Source organism: Mesoplodon bidens (assembly GCF_964165515.1).
Source record: "Mesoplodon bidens genome assembly, chromosome: 12".
In the NCBI taxonomy this organism is placed as follows: Eukaryota; Metazoa; Chordata; class Mammalia; order Artiodactyla; family Ziphiidae; genus Mesoplodon; species Mesoplodon bidens.
In genome coordinates this window covers 73,722,716-73,740,929 of record NC_138168.1, presented here as the reverse complement: position 1 = coordinate 73,740,929, position 18,214 = coordinate 73,722,716, and the positions used below count along the sequence as shown (strand labels likewise).

At 33.5% G+C, this 18,214-nt stretch overlaps 1 protein-coding gene across 8 annotated transcripts in view; it reads right to left on the bottom strand.

Annotated features, from left to right (window-relative positions):
• The window catches only part of UTRN (utrophin), a 525,852-nt gene that overhangs the window by 299,389 nt on the left and 208,249 nt on the right, over positions 1-18,214 (bottom strand). For all 8 annotated transcript variants that reach the window (XM_081250822.1, XM_081250827.1, XM_081250825.1 and 5 more), the window contains 6 exons: positions 13,964-14,143; positions 11,634-11,762; positions 9,263-9,433; positions 6,788-6,949; positions 6,213-6,350; positions 550-738 (listed from right to left, as the gene is read on the bottom strand). In XM_081250822.1, the coding sequence (XP_081106948.1) occupies positions 550-738; positions 6,213-6,350; positions 6,788-6,949; positions 9,263-9,433; positions 11,634-11,762; positions 13,964-14,143 (969 nt within the window). The remainder of the gene's footprint in view (positions 1-549; positions 739-6,212; positions 6,351-6,787; positions 6,950-9,262; positions 9,434-11,633; positions 11,763-13,963; positions 14,144-18,214) is intronic.

Below are 18,214 nucleotides of genomic sequence, written 5' to 3'. Positions count from 1 at the left end.
CCTAATAATACTAATTTAAATGACAGAAATGAGCTATCAAACATATCAGCTCTATCAGCAATTTTATTGTGACTTGATACATAAATGCAATCAAATTATATGAAAGTCTTGATATTAGTTTTGTGAATTAACTGAAAACTTTCAGATCCCTAGTTCACTTACAATCAACATGTCATTCCATACCCAAGCACTAGCCAATCTTAAATCGTTATAGGTGGCTAGATAAATGTCAACATTTTACATCAAATGACAATCAAGTTTACGAGAAAGGAATATGGTTTGTGCACGTGTTTGATTTTAAAAAGTCTCTGATGTTGCAAAGCATTAATAACCGTGCATACTTAAAAATCCATATCTACTTTTAATAAATTAAATTTTTTGACAGTATTTCATTGGTGGATATAGGAAAAGTTTATTTTTCATACATATTATTAATTCTTTGGCACAAATGTAAAAGGTTATGGATAATCTAAGTAGGCACAATGACAAATTCCTTGCTTTATTTCTACATCAACTGCAGCTATTCAAATGCAGTGTCTGGATATTTACCTTCAGAGAATCTTCCTGAAAAGAGAAGTCTTCATAGACAACAGAGCTTAGTTCTGGAGTATTAAGTGATAATTCAACATCATCCATGGAAAGTAAAACTTTGTTAATTTCAACCAGATAATCTGTGGGGAGAGGTGGTGAGCTAATTCCAGAAGCGAGCTGACCTGTTCTCTGTTGAATAGGGATTGCCTGTAAAGACATGAATAATAATAACACACATCTTTTAAATTATTCCCACAATGAATAGCAGCAAATTGAAAACACAAAAAACAAAGAAAAAATACTATTTTGTGGAGAAATTCAATACCATGAGAAAAAAGTTAAAAACTTGTTTTAATTTTTTAAAATTTGCCCTGCACTGCTATAGAAACCATTAACAATCTCTATTTTCATTTTCATCTGTAGCCTGTTGTTAAAAGGCTTAAATAAGCTGTTAATGCTTGAAAGGTTTTTTTTAAGACTTAAGCCACCTAAACTCATTTGGCAAACAGGAAAACATAACGACTCCTTTCCTAAGTTACTGAAGAAATGAGAATATGCTGCAAATCATAAAATTCTGTATGAAGTAAAAATTTTAATACTAATATTATTTCGCCTTTTTTTAAAAAAATCTCACAATTAGATTAAACACTTCTGGGCCTCACTGGTGAAAAAGTAAATAAGTGAAACATGTATTTGTAACGCAACATAACAAATGCAGTAGGGGGTTTAATTAAAATAATATCCAGGCAATTCAGTATATAATCTTAACCTTTGAGAACAATATTACAAAACATGAATATCCTACATAAGATGATAGATCCTACCATGCTAAATTCAGGCAGATTCTAAATTGAGTGGATAACTTATTTACCCTAGCATAGTATCTCCTGTATCCTCTAATCAGAGCTTTCTAAACAATAAAGTACTCTCTGGGATGGGCCACTCATCCCTGGGTTCACATCCTTTACGCCTTGATGGCTACCATTTAATAATTGCTGCCTACTGCTTGCAAATGGCCAAAGTACATCCTCTCATGAATTAAGTGGATTTCCTTGACACTTTCACCATATTCCTATATTGAACTTTTGAAAAATGATATTCCTCTGTAAACTCAGATGACAGTGAATATGATCGTAAGTACATGTTCACTGAGTTACTGATCCTGAAAATGGTTACAATTCCTAAATGAAACCAATACCCAAGATTAACAACACTGAGTGAATAATATGTTGTTGAATCTCGAGGTTTGCATTTCTTTGTCTCCTAGAATTTGATAAACTATGACTTTCACCAAATGATGGGCAGTCCTGGATAGCCAGGTGAGAAGCAAACCTATTGATTTCCTGACTTTATCCACAGGCTTGTTTATACTTGACACTAATAATAATTTTATTATCCTAATGCCACACATTCAAATTTTAGTCAGAAAACATTTCTAGGTATTTAACTATATATCTAAGAAGGCAAACTATATGCTATATTTTAAGCAAATATAAAAGAATGCTGAAATAAATAATGTGTTCACCCAGGAACCAGTTTTAATAAAAAGATATGAAGTATTTCTTAATAAAATTTTTTTTTTAATTTTTTTCAGATTTTAATTTTAAATAGCCCAATTTTTTGGCAGATCACAAAGGGAAGCTCAATTGTTCCTCTTCTTAACTTTAAGGAAAAAGACACAAAGAAAGTATTTACAGGTTGAGAATTCATGTCAAAGGAGTAAAAAAACTGGGACCTGTTCTACTTGGCTTTCTCATCTATCAGCCAGGGTCTTCTCAGACAGCCTCTGTTTTTCCAAGACCAAAAAGGACTCTAGGCCTCCAGCTATTTGATATGTGCTTGTAGAACATTCAACTATATAGTACTTTCCTCATTAGCATCACTAAACATCATACACCAGGTTTTTTGTTTTTTTTTAATCTGCTCTGCCTGCTTACTGGTGAGAGCCACTTCTATACCATAACAACCACTACAAGGCCAGGAATTTTGTGCTGCTTCTTCAGTTACACAACAGAGTGTCATTCTGCAAGGTCACATGTATCTGAGTCTTTAGGGTGAACTGGGGAGGTCAGTAGGTATTGTAAATAGAAAGTCCCAATGTTTTTTTTTAAAAAATCACGTTCATTAATACTGTATTTTTCTATTAATACTATACACATAATCTAGGCTTCCTGAGCCTCCATACTCTTGCTGAAGCAGCAAGTCAATTCAAGATTCAAATATGTGCTTTCTATATTCCCAAAATTTCATCCCAAGACAGTGATCAATCAAAATGCCCTAGGAGAAAAAAAACAAAAGGTCCTCAAGATCTGACCCAGACTTTACTTCTGGATAATTTTATTTTTAAAGAATTCAGCTAGGACACAAAGATACAGATATACTACAAGGTAGCATTAAATGTTACATGATGCACCTCATGTCATACAGCAACCTAAATTCCAGATAGATTAAAAAATTGATTTTAAATGACACTTTACAAAAATGTTCTAAGTTTTGTTTTTATCAAACCGTAGGGAAAACTTGGAACAAAACTGAGTTGAACATCGTCAACTCTCTGGAGGATGAGCACTTTTTAAGAAAAGCACAAAGGAAAAACCTAGCCATGTGTGGCTAAACAAAAATTTTAAATGTCTGTATATTAAAGGTAAAATAATTAGAAGATAAAAATCAATAAGATGATACTTTTTATAGCAAATATGACAAGAGGTTAATATCTTTATTTATGAAGAGTTTGCGCATATTTTAAAATAGTTAATACCCTAGTAAACAAATGAGAAAGGGTCATTCAATATATATTTCAAATAAGAAAATGAGTCCTTTTTTTAGTTTAAATAAATTCATAATTTTTAAAAAGCCACCTATATCACTTTGTAGGAGAAACCATGTGAAAGGCAGTCAATGAAAAGGAAAATGATATGCATGAGCCCTTCTGTACCCTCAAGGGAGGCTCTGGAGGTACTTGACCTGAGGAACTATTTACATCACTGGTCCACAACCTTTTTGGCACCAGGGACCAGTTTCGTGGAAGACAATTTTTCCACGGAATCGGGGGTGGGGGGGATGGCTCAGGCGGTAATGCGAGTGATGGGGAGCAATGGGGAGCGGCAGATGAAGCTTCGCTCACTCGCTCGCCGCTCACCTCCTGCTGTGCGGCCCAGTTCCTAACAAGCCAAGGACCACTACAGGTCTGCTTACATGATAAATATGGGACTGAAGAGAAGGCACTGAGGATGGATGTGATTTTGACTGAAACAAATGTAACGTCCCTGCCCTAACGTAAACTAGGGACTTTGATTATGATGTGTCAACATAGGCTCATCAGTTGTAACAAATATATCTCCCTGGTGCAGGACATTGATATCATGGAGGAGGCTATGTGTGTATTGGGGGTGAGAGGACAAGGGGTATGTGGGAACTCTTTGCTGTGAACCTAAAGCTGCTCTAAAAAATAAAGTCTGTTTTTAAAGTACAAAAACAAAAATAAACAAGAAATTTCATGTCCCTTCTCAATAGTCTTTGGTTACCCACTGCCTGTCACCACCTTCCATTTTCTCTCTCTTCACCAATCTCCACCATTTCTCCTCTCTCACTCCTTTTCTCATTTCTAACCTGAATTCATAAGGAGGTTAATCCAAATGAAAACTAACTGAGGGGCTTATGAAAGAATTTTTTCAGCTAAAAACCTTCTCATGCTTTTTGTCAGTGCACACACCACCCAATCCTTCCTATGCCCTTCCCCATCTCCTCCCATCCACATAAATTTTCTCAAATCATTCAACAGGGATAAAATATTGCTCATAGCATGCAGGAGCTCATTGCTCACCTAAAAGAGAAGAAAAGAAAGGAAAGGAAAGGGAAGGGAAGGGAGGGGAGGGGAGGGGAGGGGAGGGAAGGAGTTCCGTAAACTGCTGGTCGTCAATGCTGACTGCACATTAGAATCTTCTACAAAGTTTTTTTTTTTTCAAGCACCCACACCTAGGCACAACCTGAGAGATTTTGATTTAACTGGTTTGAGGCTCGATTTCTTTTTAAGCTCTTCAAGGGATTCTAATGTTCACAGTTAAAAAACAGTTTTAAAAACTACAGATTTGAAGAAGTATATGTGTTAATAAAATAAGGACAAAATTTTTTTTAATATTTTAAAATAATTTTAATTACAATAACTAATGCTAGTGAAATCCAAATGAAACAAGCCTATAATAGTATATGTTAGTACTTTTGAAAAACAAATTTGTTTATCTATTAAAAGTTTAAAAATTATTTCTATTTTGGACCATTAATGATTTCTGATTTGGGAACCAAAGACGAAGAAGTTCCAGAGAAGAAAAATACTTTTAAAAGTAACAATTAAACAAAGAACTATAATATAATCTGAAAGATGTTAGAAATAAAAATGGAACCGAGTCTTAAAAGACAACACATTTTTCAGGTAAAATAAGAAGATAAAACCCACACCAGGGAATAACAATGAAATTAGCAAGATTCCAGAGGTGCTAAGGCACCACTATGTTGGCATAAGGTAGAGAAAAGCAGTATAGCTATACTGCATGGTGAATGACAGTGAATCAAAGAGGTAGCCAGAGGTCAAACCAAAGCCTCTATATACCATTATTGTGACAAACCTTGCACTTAAAGCTTTTCCTGCATTTTGCAATCTTTTTCTGAACAAGTTCTTAGGGAAAGGAATCATATGATCAGCCATGACTTTTGGGGGAATAATGCTGAGAAAAACATGCTGAGAAGATGGGCCAGAGTTAAGAAAACCTGGACTTAAAAACCAACTTGGGGAATAACTAGTGGGTGAAAATCATAAGAGTCTGAATTATGGAAAGGTTAGTAGACTGAGGAAGTTAAGTTACTCTCTCAGGGTCATATACAAGTAACTGGTAGAGCCGTATCTAAGTTAATGTTCAGACCTGTATCTACTTCATTTGGACCTAATGGTTCTAATCCTTCCTCAATGTGGTGTGAGGAACAGGAAATGACTGATAAGACTGTGAAGTTTCCACCTTGAGAACTGGGTAGTTTTTATAAGTAATAACTAAGATAGGGAATAAAGCAGGAAACAGGTTGGAGGAGGGGAGAGAGGGCTAGTTCAGCTTGGGACCTGTTACAAGGCTGCAGTACAAACAGATAGAGACAGCCAACAGGCATCAAGCTGAGAAACCTGAATCTTCTAGTAGATTCCAACATCATCAACTAAAACTGGTTCTAGAAGGATTACCTAAGTACAGACCTCTGGGGAACACCAGCACATTTACAATACAGCTGTAAAGACGGCTATTGAAAAGGGAGCTGGTGGTGAATCTTTTCCTAGAATATAAATCATATTTTATCAATTTCACAAATTTAGTTATTTGCAAACTAGAAATTTTTTTAATGTGGTCAAGACCTCCACACATAAAATACAGAACTGAAGGAGAAAGTCACTCCCCAAAGGTTTAGAACATTATCAGAAATCCAAAAGAGATGTCCAATAATAAGGTTTTATGTTTCTATTTTCTGTGAGTCTCGCCTCATCCAAAAATATAAACATATCTAGCAATACACACGAGAAAGGAGAAGGAGATGCCATTCCAACTGGTTTGTTTTGAGATGTCATTGAATGCAACATCACATTTCTCAATGGCAAGAGCTGAAAAAGTTATTTAAGTGGAACAGAGACTCCCCCATGACCATACCTTAGTTTTGTTGTATCTTGTGTGCAAAAGTAGTAACTGCAAACGGATCTTTTCTTTTTTATTATCCTCCATAGGTTGATGTAACATTTGTTCTCCTCTTTGTAGAACTTCCTCAATCTGGGCTCTCTCCTCATCCAGCTGAATGTTTAAAAGATAAAAATTACTCAAAAGAAAAATGCACAGGGTCACTTACAATCAGTTCCCAAGCAGGAGAACTAACCTACAAAGTATAGTATAAGTCAACATATGTTTATCTGAATGATATACAACAAAAGTTTATGTTTTTCTTAAAATATTTCATATATGAAGTTAAAATAACTCATAAGGAATGCTAGTTTAGCAGAAGTTAAATAGCACTAAGATAACACCACCTTTATAGTCAGAAAGTATGTCTATTTTTTAAGCATTATGTAAATCACGTGACAAATCTTACACTGACACTCACCAGAAAGTCACATTTAAATCTGTTCTATCATGTTTGGCAGATATTTGGGTAAACATCATTAATGTAAAAATATAATTAACAGAGAAGAAAAGTGAGAACACCACGGTTTTGAAAATCTGCTTGAGCCAACCTTTTCATCTTCATCACTGGATTCCAAGCGCTTTTCTGTAACTTTTAACATATTTTCTATATCATTTTCTAATTTTTCCAAGTCAGAGAAAGGCACACCAGCTTCAAATGCTTCAGTGGTGACCAGATATTGGTATGATAATGGTTCCTGGCCAATCAGCAACTGTAGAAGGAAAAATGTTCTTTGAAAAGATATTCTTGATTGTAGATTTTTGCTGGAGAGCGTGTGGAGAAAAGGGAACCCTCTTGCACTGTTGGTGGGAATGTAAACTGATACAGCCACTATGCAGAACAGTATGGAGGTTCCTTAAAAAACTAAAAATAGAACTGCCATATGACCCAGCAATCCCACTACTGGACATATACCCGGAGAAAACCATAAATCAAAAAGAGTCATGTACCACAATGTTCATTGCAGCACTATTTACAATAGCCAGGACATGGAAGCAACCTACATGTCCATTGACAGATGAATGGATAAAGAAGATGTGGCACATATATACAAGGGAATATTACTCAGCCATAAAAAGAAATGAAATTGAGTTATTTGTATTGAGGTGGATGGACCTAGAGTCTGTCATACAAAGTGAAGTAAGTCAGAAAGAGAAAAACAAATACCGTATGCTAACACATATATATGGAATCCAAAAAAAAAAAAAAAAAGGTTCTGAAGAACCTAGGGGCAGGACAGGAATAAAGACGCAGATGTAGAGAATGGACTTGAGGACACGGGGAGGGGGAAGGGTAAGCTGTGACAAAGTGAGAGAGTGGCATGGACATATACATACACCACCAAATGTAAAATAGATAGCTAGTGGGAAGCAGCTGCATAGCACAGGGAGATCAGCTCGGTGCTTTGTGACCACCTAGGGGGTGGAATAGGGAGGGTGGGAGGGAGACCCAAGAGGGAGGAGATATGGGGATATATGTATGCATATATTTGATTCACTTTGTTATAAAGCAACAACTAACATACCATTGTAAAGCAATTATACTCCAATAAAGATGTTAAAAATAAAGATATTCTTAACTTGACCTTTCACCATTTAATCAGTGTCAAGAAAGAACTCGCATTTATTTGAATTGACTTTAATTTCATTCATTTCCACAGCAATAATTTTACCAACTTGGGCTTCTCTGATTACCCATGTTCTCCGAACTCCAGCGAGGGATGCGAACTGGTGTTCAAGTGAGTGTGGCTGCCTGGAGTGGGAGGCGGGTTCGGGGACCACAGGCGAGAACAGCAGGAAACAGTGCCATGATCCGGAAGCCATCCCTGCCATGGCCACAGAGAGGAAGAAAGGCCACTACCCAGTATAGGGACGTCCCAAAGAATGCCTCCCAGTTAACTTTCTCCAGTACAACGCCCCTTGGATTTTGATACCGAAACTTGGAAAAAGTACATGCTTCTCAATTCAGTATTTTCAGACAGTATCTATATAGAAAGGCTTCACATCAATATTTATGTGCCTAAAATCAATGTAACAAATTCAATAAAACTAAATACAGGAAAATAACATGAAGTGTTGGCTGAGCATGGGGAAGCTAGCAATCTCACACTCTGGTTATGAACGTATAAACTGGCACAAACTTATGGTAGGAATCTTTGGAAAAATCTATTTAACAGCATTTATAGGTACAACTTTCACAACAATATCAAGGAATTCTAAGAAGTGATCCTAAGGGCATACTAAGAAATGAACAAAAAGACATGCATAAAAGAATTTTAACAATACAATATTTATAAAAGCACAATAAAAGTGGAAAATTGACTTAGAATATTGTAACAGATCATTTAATTGAATAGCTGTTAAAAACCTTGTCAGAAGAGAATATACAAAACAATATAAAATTTTTGATATTTCAATATCACATACACATGAGTAAGAGTGGATATGTATGCCAAAACATTAACAGAAATTATTTATGGGGACAACAATAATTTTCTTTGTACTTTCTCTCACTCCATCTCCTATGTCTCCTGCATTACTCTTTAACATATGTAGGAAAAATCTCCCATAGATCTATTGAAAAGAATAAGTGAGCTTAGGTCAGAAGGTAAGGAAGTAGGGTCAAGGCTAAGGAAGACAAAAGTTAAAGCAAGATTTTTGTTGTTTTCTTTAAGTTGCAAATAATCTAAGTATATTCATAGGCTATGAAAGATTGCTTGGCCTATTATATCAAGTATTTCAAAACAAAGCAAAGTTAGAAAATATTTACTTCCTGCAAAAAAGATGATCCTTCCTCTCATAATTTCAATACTTTGAAACCTTTTCTCTAATGGGTTATTTTCTTTAATAGTAATTTCTTATATTCTCTCCTTCATATGCATGATCAAAATAAATAAGAACAAATGCTCCAAAGTGATAAAATCATTTTAATTTAAAAATTCTTGATATATATACCATATAATTATCTATCACGTAGCTACATATCTATAAGAAAAACAGTTTTATATAAAAACATAATTGCTTACTTTGGCACTTTTGATGTGTTGAGAAACCTTTTCAAAGTTTCTATTCAATTCAGCTAATTTTGGTTCTACAAGCTCCTTGCTTGAGCCTCCACGTGCATTCATCAGAACAACTGCTTGATCACGGACATTTTCTACTTGGAGATTAGCATCATCCAGCTCAGAGAGTAAACGCTAATTGTAAGAAAAACAAAATTATCACGTGGGAAAAATCAAAACTAAACATGGGTGTAATGCTAACTCGGAAGTAAAGGTAGTTTAAATAAATGTCTGAGATTCCTAGTAAGAGATTTCAGCACCATCAATTTGAATAAGAGCTTTTCATACATTACGACTCATTCATGTTACATGGGAAGCATTTTCGATCACTACTAGATTGGATAATAATTTATTTTATGATTGAATAGTCTATAAGATTTATTGTGTCATTTCTTCAACCGTTTTATTCTAAGAGTTGCAAAGCCTCTTGAGGCTGATTAAAGGAATAAGTGGCAAGGAGTAGACTGTGACTTCTTTTCCCCCTAGAAATACTATTTACCACCATCCGCCTTTCCTTGGTGAAGGTGAACTGATTTGGAAATTAGTCGAATATTATCATTTAGTTTTTAACTAAAATATGCAACAACGTTATGCAGTTTCCTCAAGCTAATTTCACAACAGTCATTAAATTCATTCTCAGGGCTAAGAAAGGAATGCACATACCTGCCTTAATTTCTACTTCACTGGTAAGTTTCTGAAGAGTGTTGAAATTCTCTCAAGAGTATGTATGGCTGTAAGTAGATTTTGAATGAAGTCTTAAAAATAAACTAGCTAATCTGTATGCATCTATAAATTCTGCAGATGTTTTCCTGGTGATTTACGAGAATGAGTGATCCAGCAATGTACCCAATCAGCTAATACATGGAGCTTAACCCACTGTTGTGAAGAATTTGTGCTTACTTGTTATGGTGGCTGAGAGAAAATAAGTAGTTTGAGGAACTGTTTTTAAATCAGTGTATATAGATAGAAACAGGAGAACATCAGCTTAACTATGGAATTTTTAGAACGTGTTCTCTTACATATAAATCTGATTGTAATAAAAAAAAAAAACAGCCGTTGCTTGTCTCAAATTTTGCTAGCTGTATAGTGATTTTTGAAATTTTCTTTAAGAAAAATCTAGTGGAAAGAAATAAACACTTTGTAAATAAGGCTTGGCTTCCATGAAAAACTGTTTAAAGTTTATGTTAAAAGGATTTAATAAGTTCACTAAAAGTGTAATCGTGGAAATGTGGAAAATGTGGTGAGTAAAGGAAACTACCTCATTCTTCGAAGGTTTTATAGAAGCACAATTAAACACTCTAAAATGGCTTTGTGTATGAACCATCTGCTGTGAAAGAACTCTATTTGTAACATCTAAAGGACCTGGAATAATTGTATTTTGCTGGCAACAGACACATGCTTTATTGTTTGCAGGTTCCTCATCAAATCTTTAATTATGCACTGTTTCTGTCATCAATAAACAACTTAAAGGGAAAAAAAAGATTCATTCAAGGATGTCTGCAAAATGTTGAGAAAGTACATTTGTAACCTAGAATTCAATTGTTCATCCATGCCTGACATGACAAAGGGTTTAAAGGAAGGACTGGTGGGGCCTGAGTGGTAAAAAGAACAGACTCCCAAAGAGGAATTCTTAAAAGCTACATCTGACCTTCAACTTTGAAACTAAATGTAGAAACACAGGAATGAATAAGGGGTACTCTGGGCACTTTTCTGAGACCCTGGAGCCCCCGAGACAACTTCTTCTTTGCTTAACACCACTGAGTAAGGGTATCAAGAGGCTGAGCAAAGTGAAGAGAGAAGTCTGCCAGACTCTGTGCTTCTGAAAAAGTACACTATCTTTTTCATACAGCTGATTCCTCTGCAAAGCTGGGTCAGGGGGCAATATGCAGCAAGAAATGAAAGCCAAATACTCATTGTGAAGTCAGTTTTGCTTTGACTTTCTATACTGCCACGAAATTTTGCAAGTCATTAAAAAAATAACTAAGAACGACCTTTTGCAGTGAACTAATGACCCAGCACTCAACTACCCTGTATGACAAAATGGAGAAGTTTTTTTTATAGCTTCTTAAATTGCAATGGAAAAATTTTATTAACAATCACATAATGTGGTATTTTTAGATGCTAATTCTTACAAGAAAGGAACAGAACAAAAAATAAGCTAAGACAAAATACAAAGAACAAACAAAAAAGACAGTTTATCCCACCAACATAAAAGCTAATGAATCTACTGCATGGGAAGCATGTGTGCACAAGTAGCTTGGAGTAATCCTCGAGAGAAAGAGAACAGCAAAACCTTGCATTCCCAGAAGCGTTACTGATCCTCTACATTTGCTACCTTCACAATTTCTTCCCGTTTACTTGCTGGCTTTTTTTCTATCTCATCCAATAGCGCTTCAGCTTGATAAAGCCAGGTGCTTATGTGAGCAACATTTCCATCAAATATTTCCAACTGGTTTTGGTGGTTCTAGAAAGGAATTAATAAAATGCTGATACAATCATATGAAATATTTAAGACAATAATCTTAGAAGACATTTAAAAGACCTTCAAAGTGCTAACTGTACACTGAATTTCAAGAAGAATTTCCACCTTCCTACAAAGCTCTTCCCCAATGGATAAATCTCATTCCTAAAAATGCACACTGTGACTGAGCACTTTTTAATTTTAATTTAGATCTCAATACAATGAAAAGTTGAAGAAGAATAAAAGGTGAAAGTTTCTTTTTTAATTTCATTTTGTTTTAATCCCTATCCCTCATTCTTATATTACAAATAATCTCACTGGCCCCTCCTTGATCATATTTGTTAAAAACTCATTTAAGGAAGTAATAATATTAAAAAATGATTCAAATTTTGCCTGCTCAATGGACTGTAAGTACTTAGAGGCAGGGCCCCTGTTGTTTCACCTCAGTACCGACAGCACTTAACATTACACTTGGAACAGATCTCAGTGATACTTCCTGAGGCAAGGTATAACATGTGATTGAGAGAATACATTTGAAAACAGTTAAGTCAGTTAAAACTAGGCAAAACTGCTGAGGCTAAGGCAAGAATTTAGAACTTGATGAAAAAGAGTGGGGGAGCCTTATGATGAAACCAAAAACTTTTAGGAACTATATTTTATAGGATGAAGGAAACTAGAAGAAACTTCAAAGAAAAGTGTTTAAAAACAAGGAAACAAATTATTAATCTGTAATATGGAAGAATCATTGAAAAAATAAAATGAGAACCAATAAATCATATGAGCAAAGTTTTGACAGTGGTCTGGATTCTAAGTAAGAAGAATTTATAAACACCATACTTATTTACCTTGATAAGATAAAAGCAGATAAATCAAATGTTCTAATAGGAGTAGAAAGATATTATTTGAAAGGAGAATTTAGAAGGTACAGACTGCAGAAGGCAGAAATAAGGGCCATGAGCATGCGGAATAAAACTAGTTACAATAAAAATGAATATATAAAATATTTAATGAACATATTTTATGAGCCAAGAATTTCACATTTGTTATTCAACATTTAACAACTCTGTTAGATATGTTCTTTTAATCCCATTTTATATATAGAGAAATTAAAGCTAAGTGACATTAAGTAAGTTACCCAAGGTTATGAAGGTAGTAAGTCGCGGATGAACTCTGGATATGAATCTGACAGATCAAGACGTAAACCCACCAACTTCAATGCCCTACACATTCTGGTTGATCTCAATAAATATCCAAACACATAATAATTTATTTTTCTCTGTTCATATCCATTACCCAGTAATTCTATGAATTTGGAAAGAGTCCTATCTCAGATATATCAGAACAAATAATAATTTAGAGATGAGAACTTTTTTTAAGGGAAGAGAAGGTACGGTTGCCATATATTCATTGTTATTATAAAAGGGACAGAAAAACACTATGAAGTTAAATGGTCACTATTTCCAGGAAATACTGGTTAACAGCGTAGTAGTATTGTTATAACCAAAGACTAAAAACGTATAGCATTTAACAATTACCATAATCATCACAATATCTAAAATTGGTTGTTTTAAATATAGTTTTATAAGAGCCCTACATGTTTTATGTCATAATCACAAAAACTGTATGAGGTAGAAATTATAATAATGTACATTTTACAAATGAGAAAACTGAGACTTAGAGAGCATTTAAGTATTGGGTTGCCAAAAAAGTTTGTTTGGGTTTTCCATAAGATGTTATGGAAAAACCCAAACTAATTTTTTGGCCAACCCATAACTTGACCAATGTCAATCAGTTTGTAGTCAAAACTTTAACTTAGGCCATCAGATGCTAGAACTGGTGCCCTTAACTAGAACACCAATATTAGAACATTACAAATATTATATATATAGTTTATAATAGTATGAAAATTAAATACAATATTAAGTCATTAAAATGTAGCAAATAAGGTGTATTTACTAAGATATTAAAGTACACATTTCTATGTATATCACAGATGGTTTACGACTTAATAGAGACATTTAAACTCTTTCTAGTTATTATCTTTTCAAAGGAAAAGATAAAATGTAGTCTAATGAAGTTAATTCACAAGCAAAACATTATTGTGACAAACAGAAAATAGGATTTGGAATCCTAATCAAAACAGTATTCATTTATAATAATTAAAGGAGAGAAGATTTCACCATGAAATTCTTCCTGAAACATACCATCAAGGTGTTGCACCAATCCTCGGTCCAGGTGCGAACCCGGCTCCACCCAGCATTAAGGACACAGAGCTTCTCTTCTAAAACAGGCTCACTGCCCTCAATCAAGTTCTGCAGGGCAGCACTACTCTCTGTGATGGTATTTAAATCAGCTTTTCTCTTTTCCAGATCTTTCAGAATATTCTAGAAAATAAAAGTTCCCAGACCTACTTGATCTTTCAGAACATTATAAAAGTTTATACAACCTTCATTTTTTTAAAACTTTTCTTTCACGTATACATGACTCCCTAGGTAATTTACACATGTCAAAGGTTCACAAGATTCCACAACTTACTAACATGATGAGAGTTTTAAAGTTTCAAATAAAAATTAAATATTTAATTATGCAAACACCAAAGAATGTAACAAATTTAGATGTGGAAAGGTAATTATTTCATTTATTTTAAGTATAAATTCCATTCCTTACACACCAACACCAATTATCTTCATCAAAACTCTAGAAATAATGAATCAGTTCCATTTTCAGTAACTATAAGTGGGCAAAGCAGGACTATCCCAGAACTCAAAAATTCTAAGATGACTTAACATATTGTCTGTTTATAAGCATTACAAAAAACATTTCATCTTGTACTATACATCATAGGAGAACTAGAACATCTAAGCTTTGGTTTTACACTTGTCTTAATATGTAAAGCTAATACTCTAGATGGTATTATGATTACTTGATTTTCACATTCATAAGTTTGACCAGGGAAGGTGTGCAGTCAGAGAATTATAAAGAGAATGGTGGGTTCCAAAATTAAAACTACAAAATTCTTTCAATCAAAAAGTAACATGCATATATCTACCCTACTGCTGTTGTACCTTTTTAGAAAAATATTTAAACAAATCATTTCAATAAGCTCAAATCTACATTTAATCTCACATCATTAAATCACATTTTGAAAGGCATAAAAACTACAAATTCACAAGTGAGTCAAGGTATAAGGACTCATTTGGCCACATCAATTACTGGTATTTTTATAAAGACATTGAAATATTTCTCTCAAGTGTTCTCCAGCAGGGAGGGGAAAAAACAAAAATAAAACAGAATACCCACAGCCATGCTCTCTGCAGTTAATAACTTTCTGCATTCCTTCAGTGGCTATGGACTGATTGACTACAGTAGTCTTTAAAAACTATAAGAAATAATTAACTACAAGCAAATAAATGTAAACAGTACACACACTATGTTAATAGATTTTATTGTAAAGAAAATGGCTACGTTGAAAATAATGATTTTTAAGCTATGGAATAAAAACACTAAGTTCCAGAATGCAGATGCTATTTAAATTTTGCATTGAAAATAATTTTACATAATATTGTAGTGGAAATACATTAAAATGTTTTGAAATATGCATGTCTCTTAAATCTGACAACACAACATTGAAAAAATGGTGATTATGTTACATACTGATGTTTCATTTGGTTTACTCTAGTGAAGAGAATGTGCTATGAATTCATGATTTGTATATACCATCTTCATTATTTCAAATCTGAAATAAGATTAAATGGGAATTTAAGAGTGAGTAGTTCCAGAAGAAACAAACTTATCATATTTACTGTCTTTACCTTAAAAATGACGAGAATCAACTGAAAAACTAATTGAATTTATGTGAGTGCACAGATTGATGATTAAAAATTAAATATGCAAAAATTGGTATTGCTTATGTACCAGCCATAAGAAATTAGTAAAAACAAAAAGGAAAAAAAAGAAAAGCATACTTCATACATACCAATAAAATAAAATAAATATGTAAGTATAAAGTTTTTTGCATACATGATAACATTTACAAAGAAAAAAACCAAAGCATTATGTAGAGATGTAAGGGAATTTGGGGGGGAAATGAGACATTCCATGTTACTAAAAAGACAAATATAACAAAGATGTCAATTCCCCTCAAAACAAATTTATAAATTCAAGGCAATTCAAATCAAAATTTCTAACAATTTTTCTAAGAATTTGAGAGTAATAATTCTAAAATTCATATGAGTATATACAAAAGAAGAAGCATAAAGTCAGTAAATCCTGTCTTTAACTACATGTTAAAATATATTATAAAGCCACATAGCTAAACAGTTGAAGAACATTTCAGAGGGTCAGATCAGTGAAGCAGAAAAGAAAGCAAAGTAACAGGTAAAAAGAATATATGAATTGAGCATGTCAAATCAGTGGGGAAAGGATAATTACACAATAAATAGTGCTGAGATAACTGGTAAACTATTTGAAATAAAAGGTTAGAGCCTTACCTCATTATATACACCAAACTAAATTCCAGAAGGATTAAAGCATTAAAGGTAAAAAGATGAAACTATAAAAGAGCTAGAAGAAAATATAAGTAAATAATTATATAACTTTCGAGTAGAGTTGGCCTTTCTAAGCACTAAAGGCAGAAATAATTTTTTAAGAAAGCATTTTATTCTTTAAAAAAGATATAATAAGTTTTTTAAAAACATACAAAACAGAAAGAAAACTACAGTGGCAAAAAAATAATAATAATTTTGTACCAATACACAACACACTAAGCATTAAGAATTGTAACAGGTAAAGAGCTCTAAATTAAAAGACCAAGCTGTGATAGAAGCTACAAATGGCCTATAAACTAATGGAAAATGTTCTAATTAAATAACGAAAACATGTTTTTTGCCTACCGTTGTCAAAAGTGTAGTTAAAACAAGCAAGTAGGAATTCTCACTCATAGCTGCTGGGTACATTTCTGAAGGACAATTTCATAACAGGTATAAGATGTTAAAATGGATATATCCCTTGACCCAATATTTTTAGAGCTAAGAATTTATCCTCAGGAAATAATTACGAATGTATGCTATGATTCAGCCACAAGTATTTTTATTCATCACAGCACTTTTTACAATAGTGAAAATTGGTAATAATTTAAATGGACATGAATGGAGGAATGGGACAATAAAAAATAAAATATACAATGAAATACTATTCCTATCTCCAATGTGTGACACAAAAACACTTGTAGGTAAAGGAAAATGTTAAAGATATAAGGCTTTTCAAGAAGGTCATGAAACACTAGATACAATTCCGTTTTAAATATATGCTTGTGCCTGCATGTCTATATGTGCCTATAAAAAACTGAAATGATAACAGGGTATTCTTCGATTAGAGATGATTTTTGCTCCTGTCTTTTTTTTGTACTACACTATGCAAATGTTATTCAATTTGCTTATGTGACTTATGGTGCTATAAGAAAATAATGGCTTTCAAAGTGTATTGTAGAAAGAAGATGATATTTCCTTGAAAAACTTAAATGTAACAAAAATAAAGTTTGGTGCCTTTGGTTGGCATTCATCCACCATAACTCATGAATTCCAGTGTTTTTCACTTCCTTTATACATTTCTTTTCACTTCACACAGCCCATGGCAATTACACTTTTCATGAGCTATTTTCTAAACTGAGAACATTCTTCCTAGTGATTAATATCTTGACTTTCTTACAACAATTATCTCCAAAGAAGCATTCAAATTAAGGAGCTGTATTATTCCACATAGCACCTCCTCTTCACTCCCCATAAATTGACACCTGTAGAGAATGTTAAAACTGATACCTGCAGCTTTATATAAAGTTCTGTCACAGGATTAATCATTTATTTTCAGCACTTATCTCTAGTATACGTGCTTCTTTCTTAGAAAATAAATTCAGGAAAAGAATGCTTCAGTAAAAAAAAAAAGAAAAACTATCAATACTTTGTGTTTCATTCAAGTCTTTTTCCACATCAAAAGATAGAACTAGCAAATCAACTCTCTGATCTCTGATCTCTAAGTAACTATAGGGCTAGAGAAAACTCTTGGATCTTTTACTGATTTTTTTTTGAAAATTCTGTTCCTATGCTCTTTACACCAGTTAGTTGGCAATAGAAAGATTAGTTACTGGTACAAAAGTTACTATAGAAGAATTAATAAATAAATTCAGCACAAATACTTTGTGAAGAATGAATACTCAAAAAATGTCACTGCTTTTGAAGGTGATAATTATAAGATTTTCAAGTACCACCTAAGCATAATGACTACAAAGCCCTCGTTGATGAGCCATGTGAGTTTAACTCTTTCAGAATCAAGATAAAAATATCTTCTGAAGATAGTTGTTTTTAAAATATTCTTATTCATTCTTAGAACAGAGACATGGAAAAAAGATAGGACTATATTTTATATGAAATGGAGAGAAATGACATCTACCCAGATTTCCC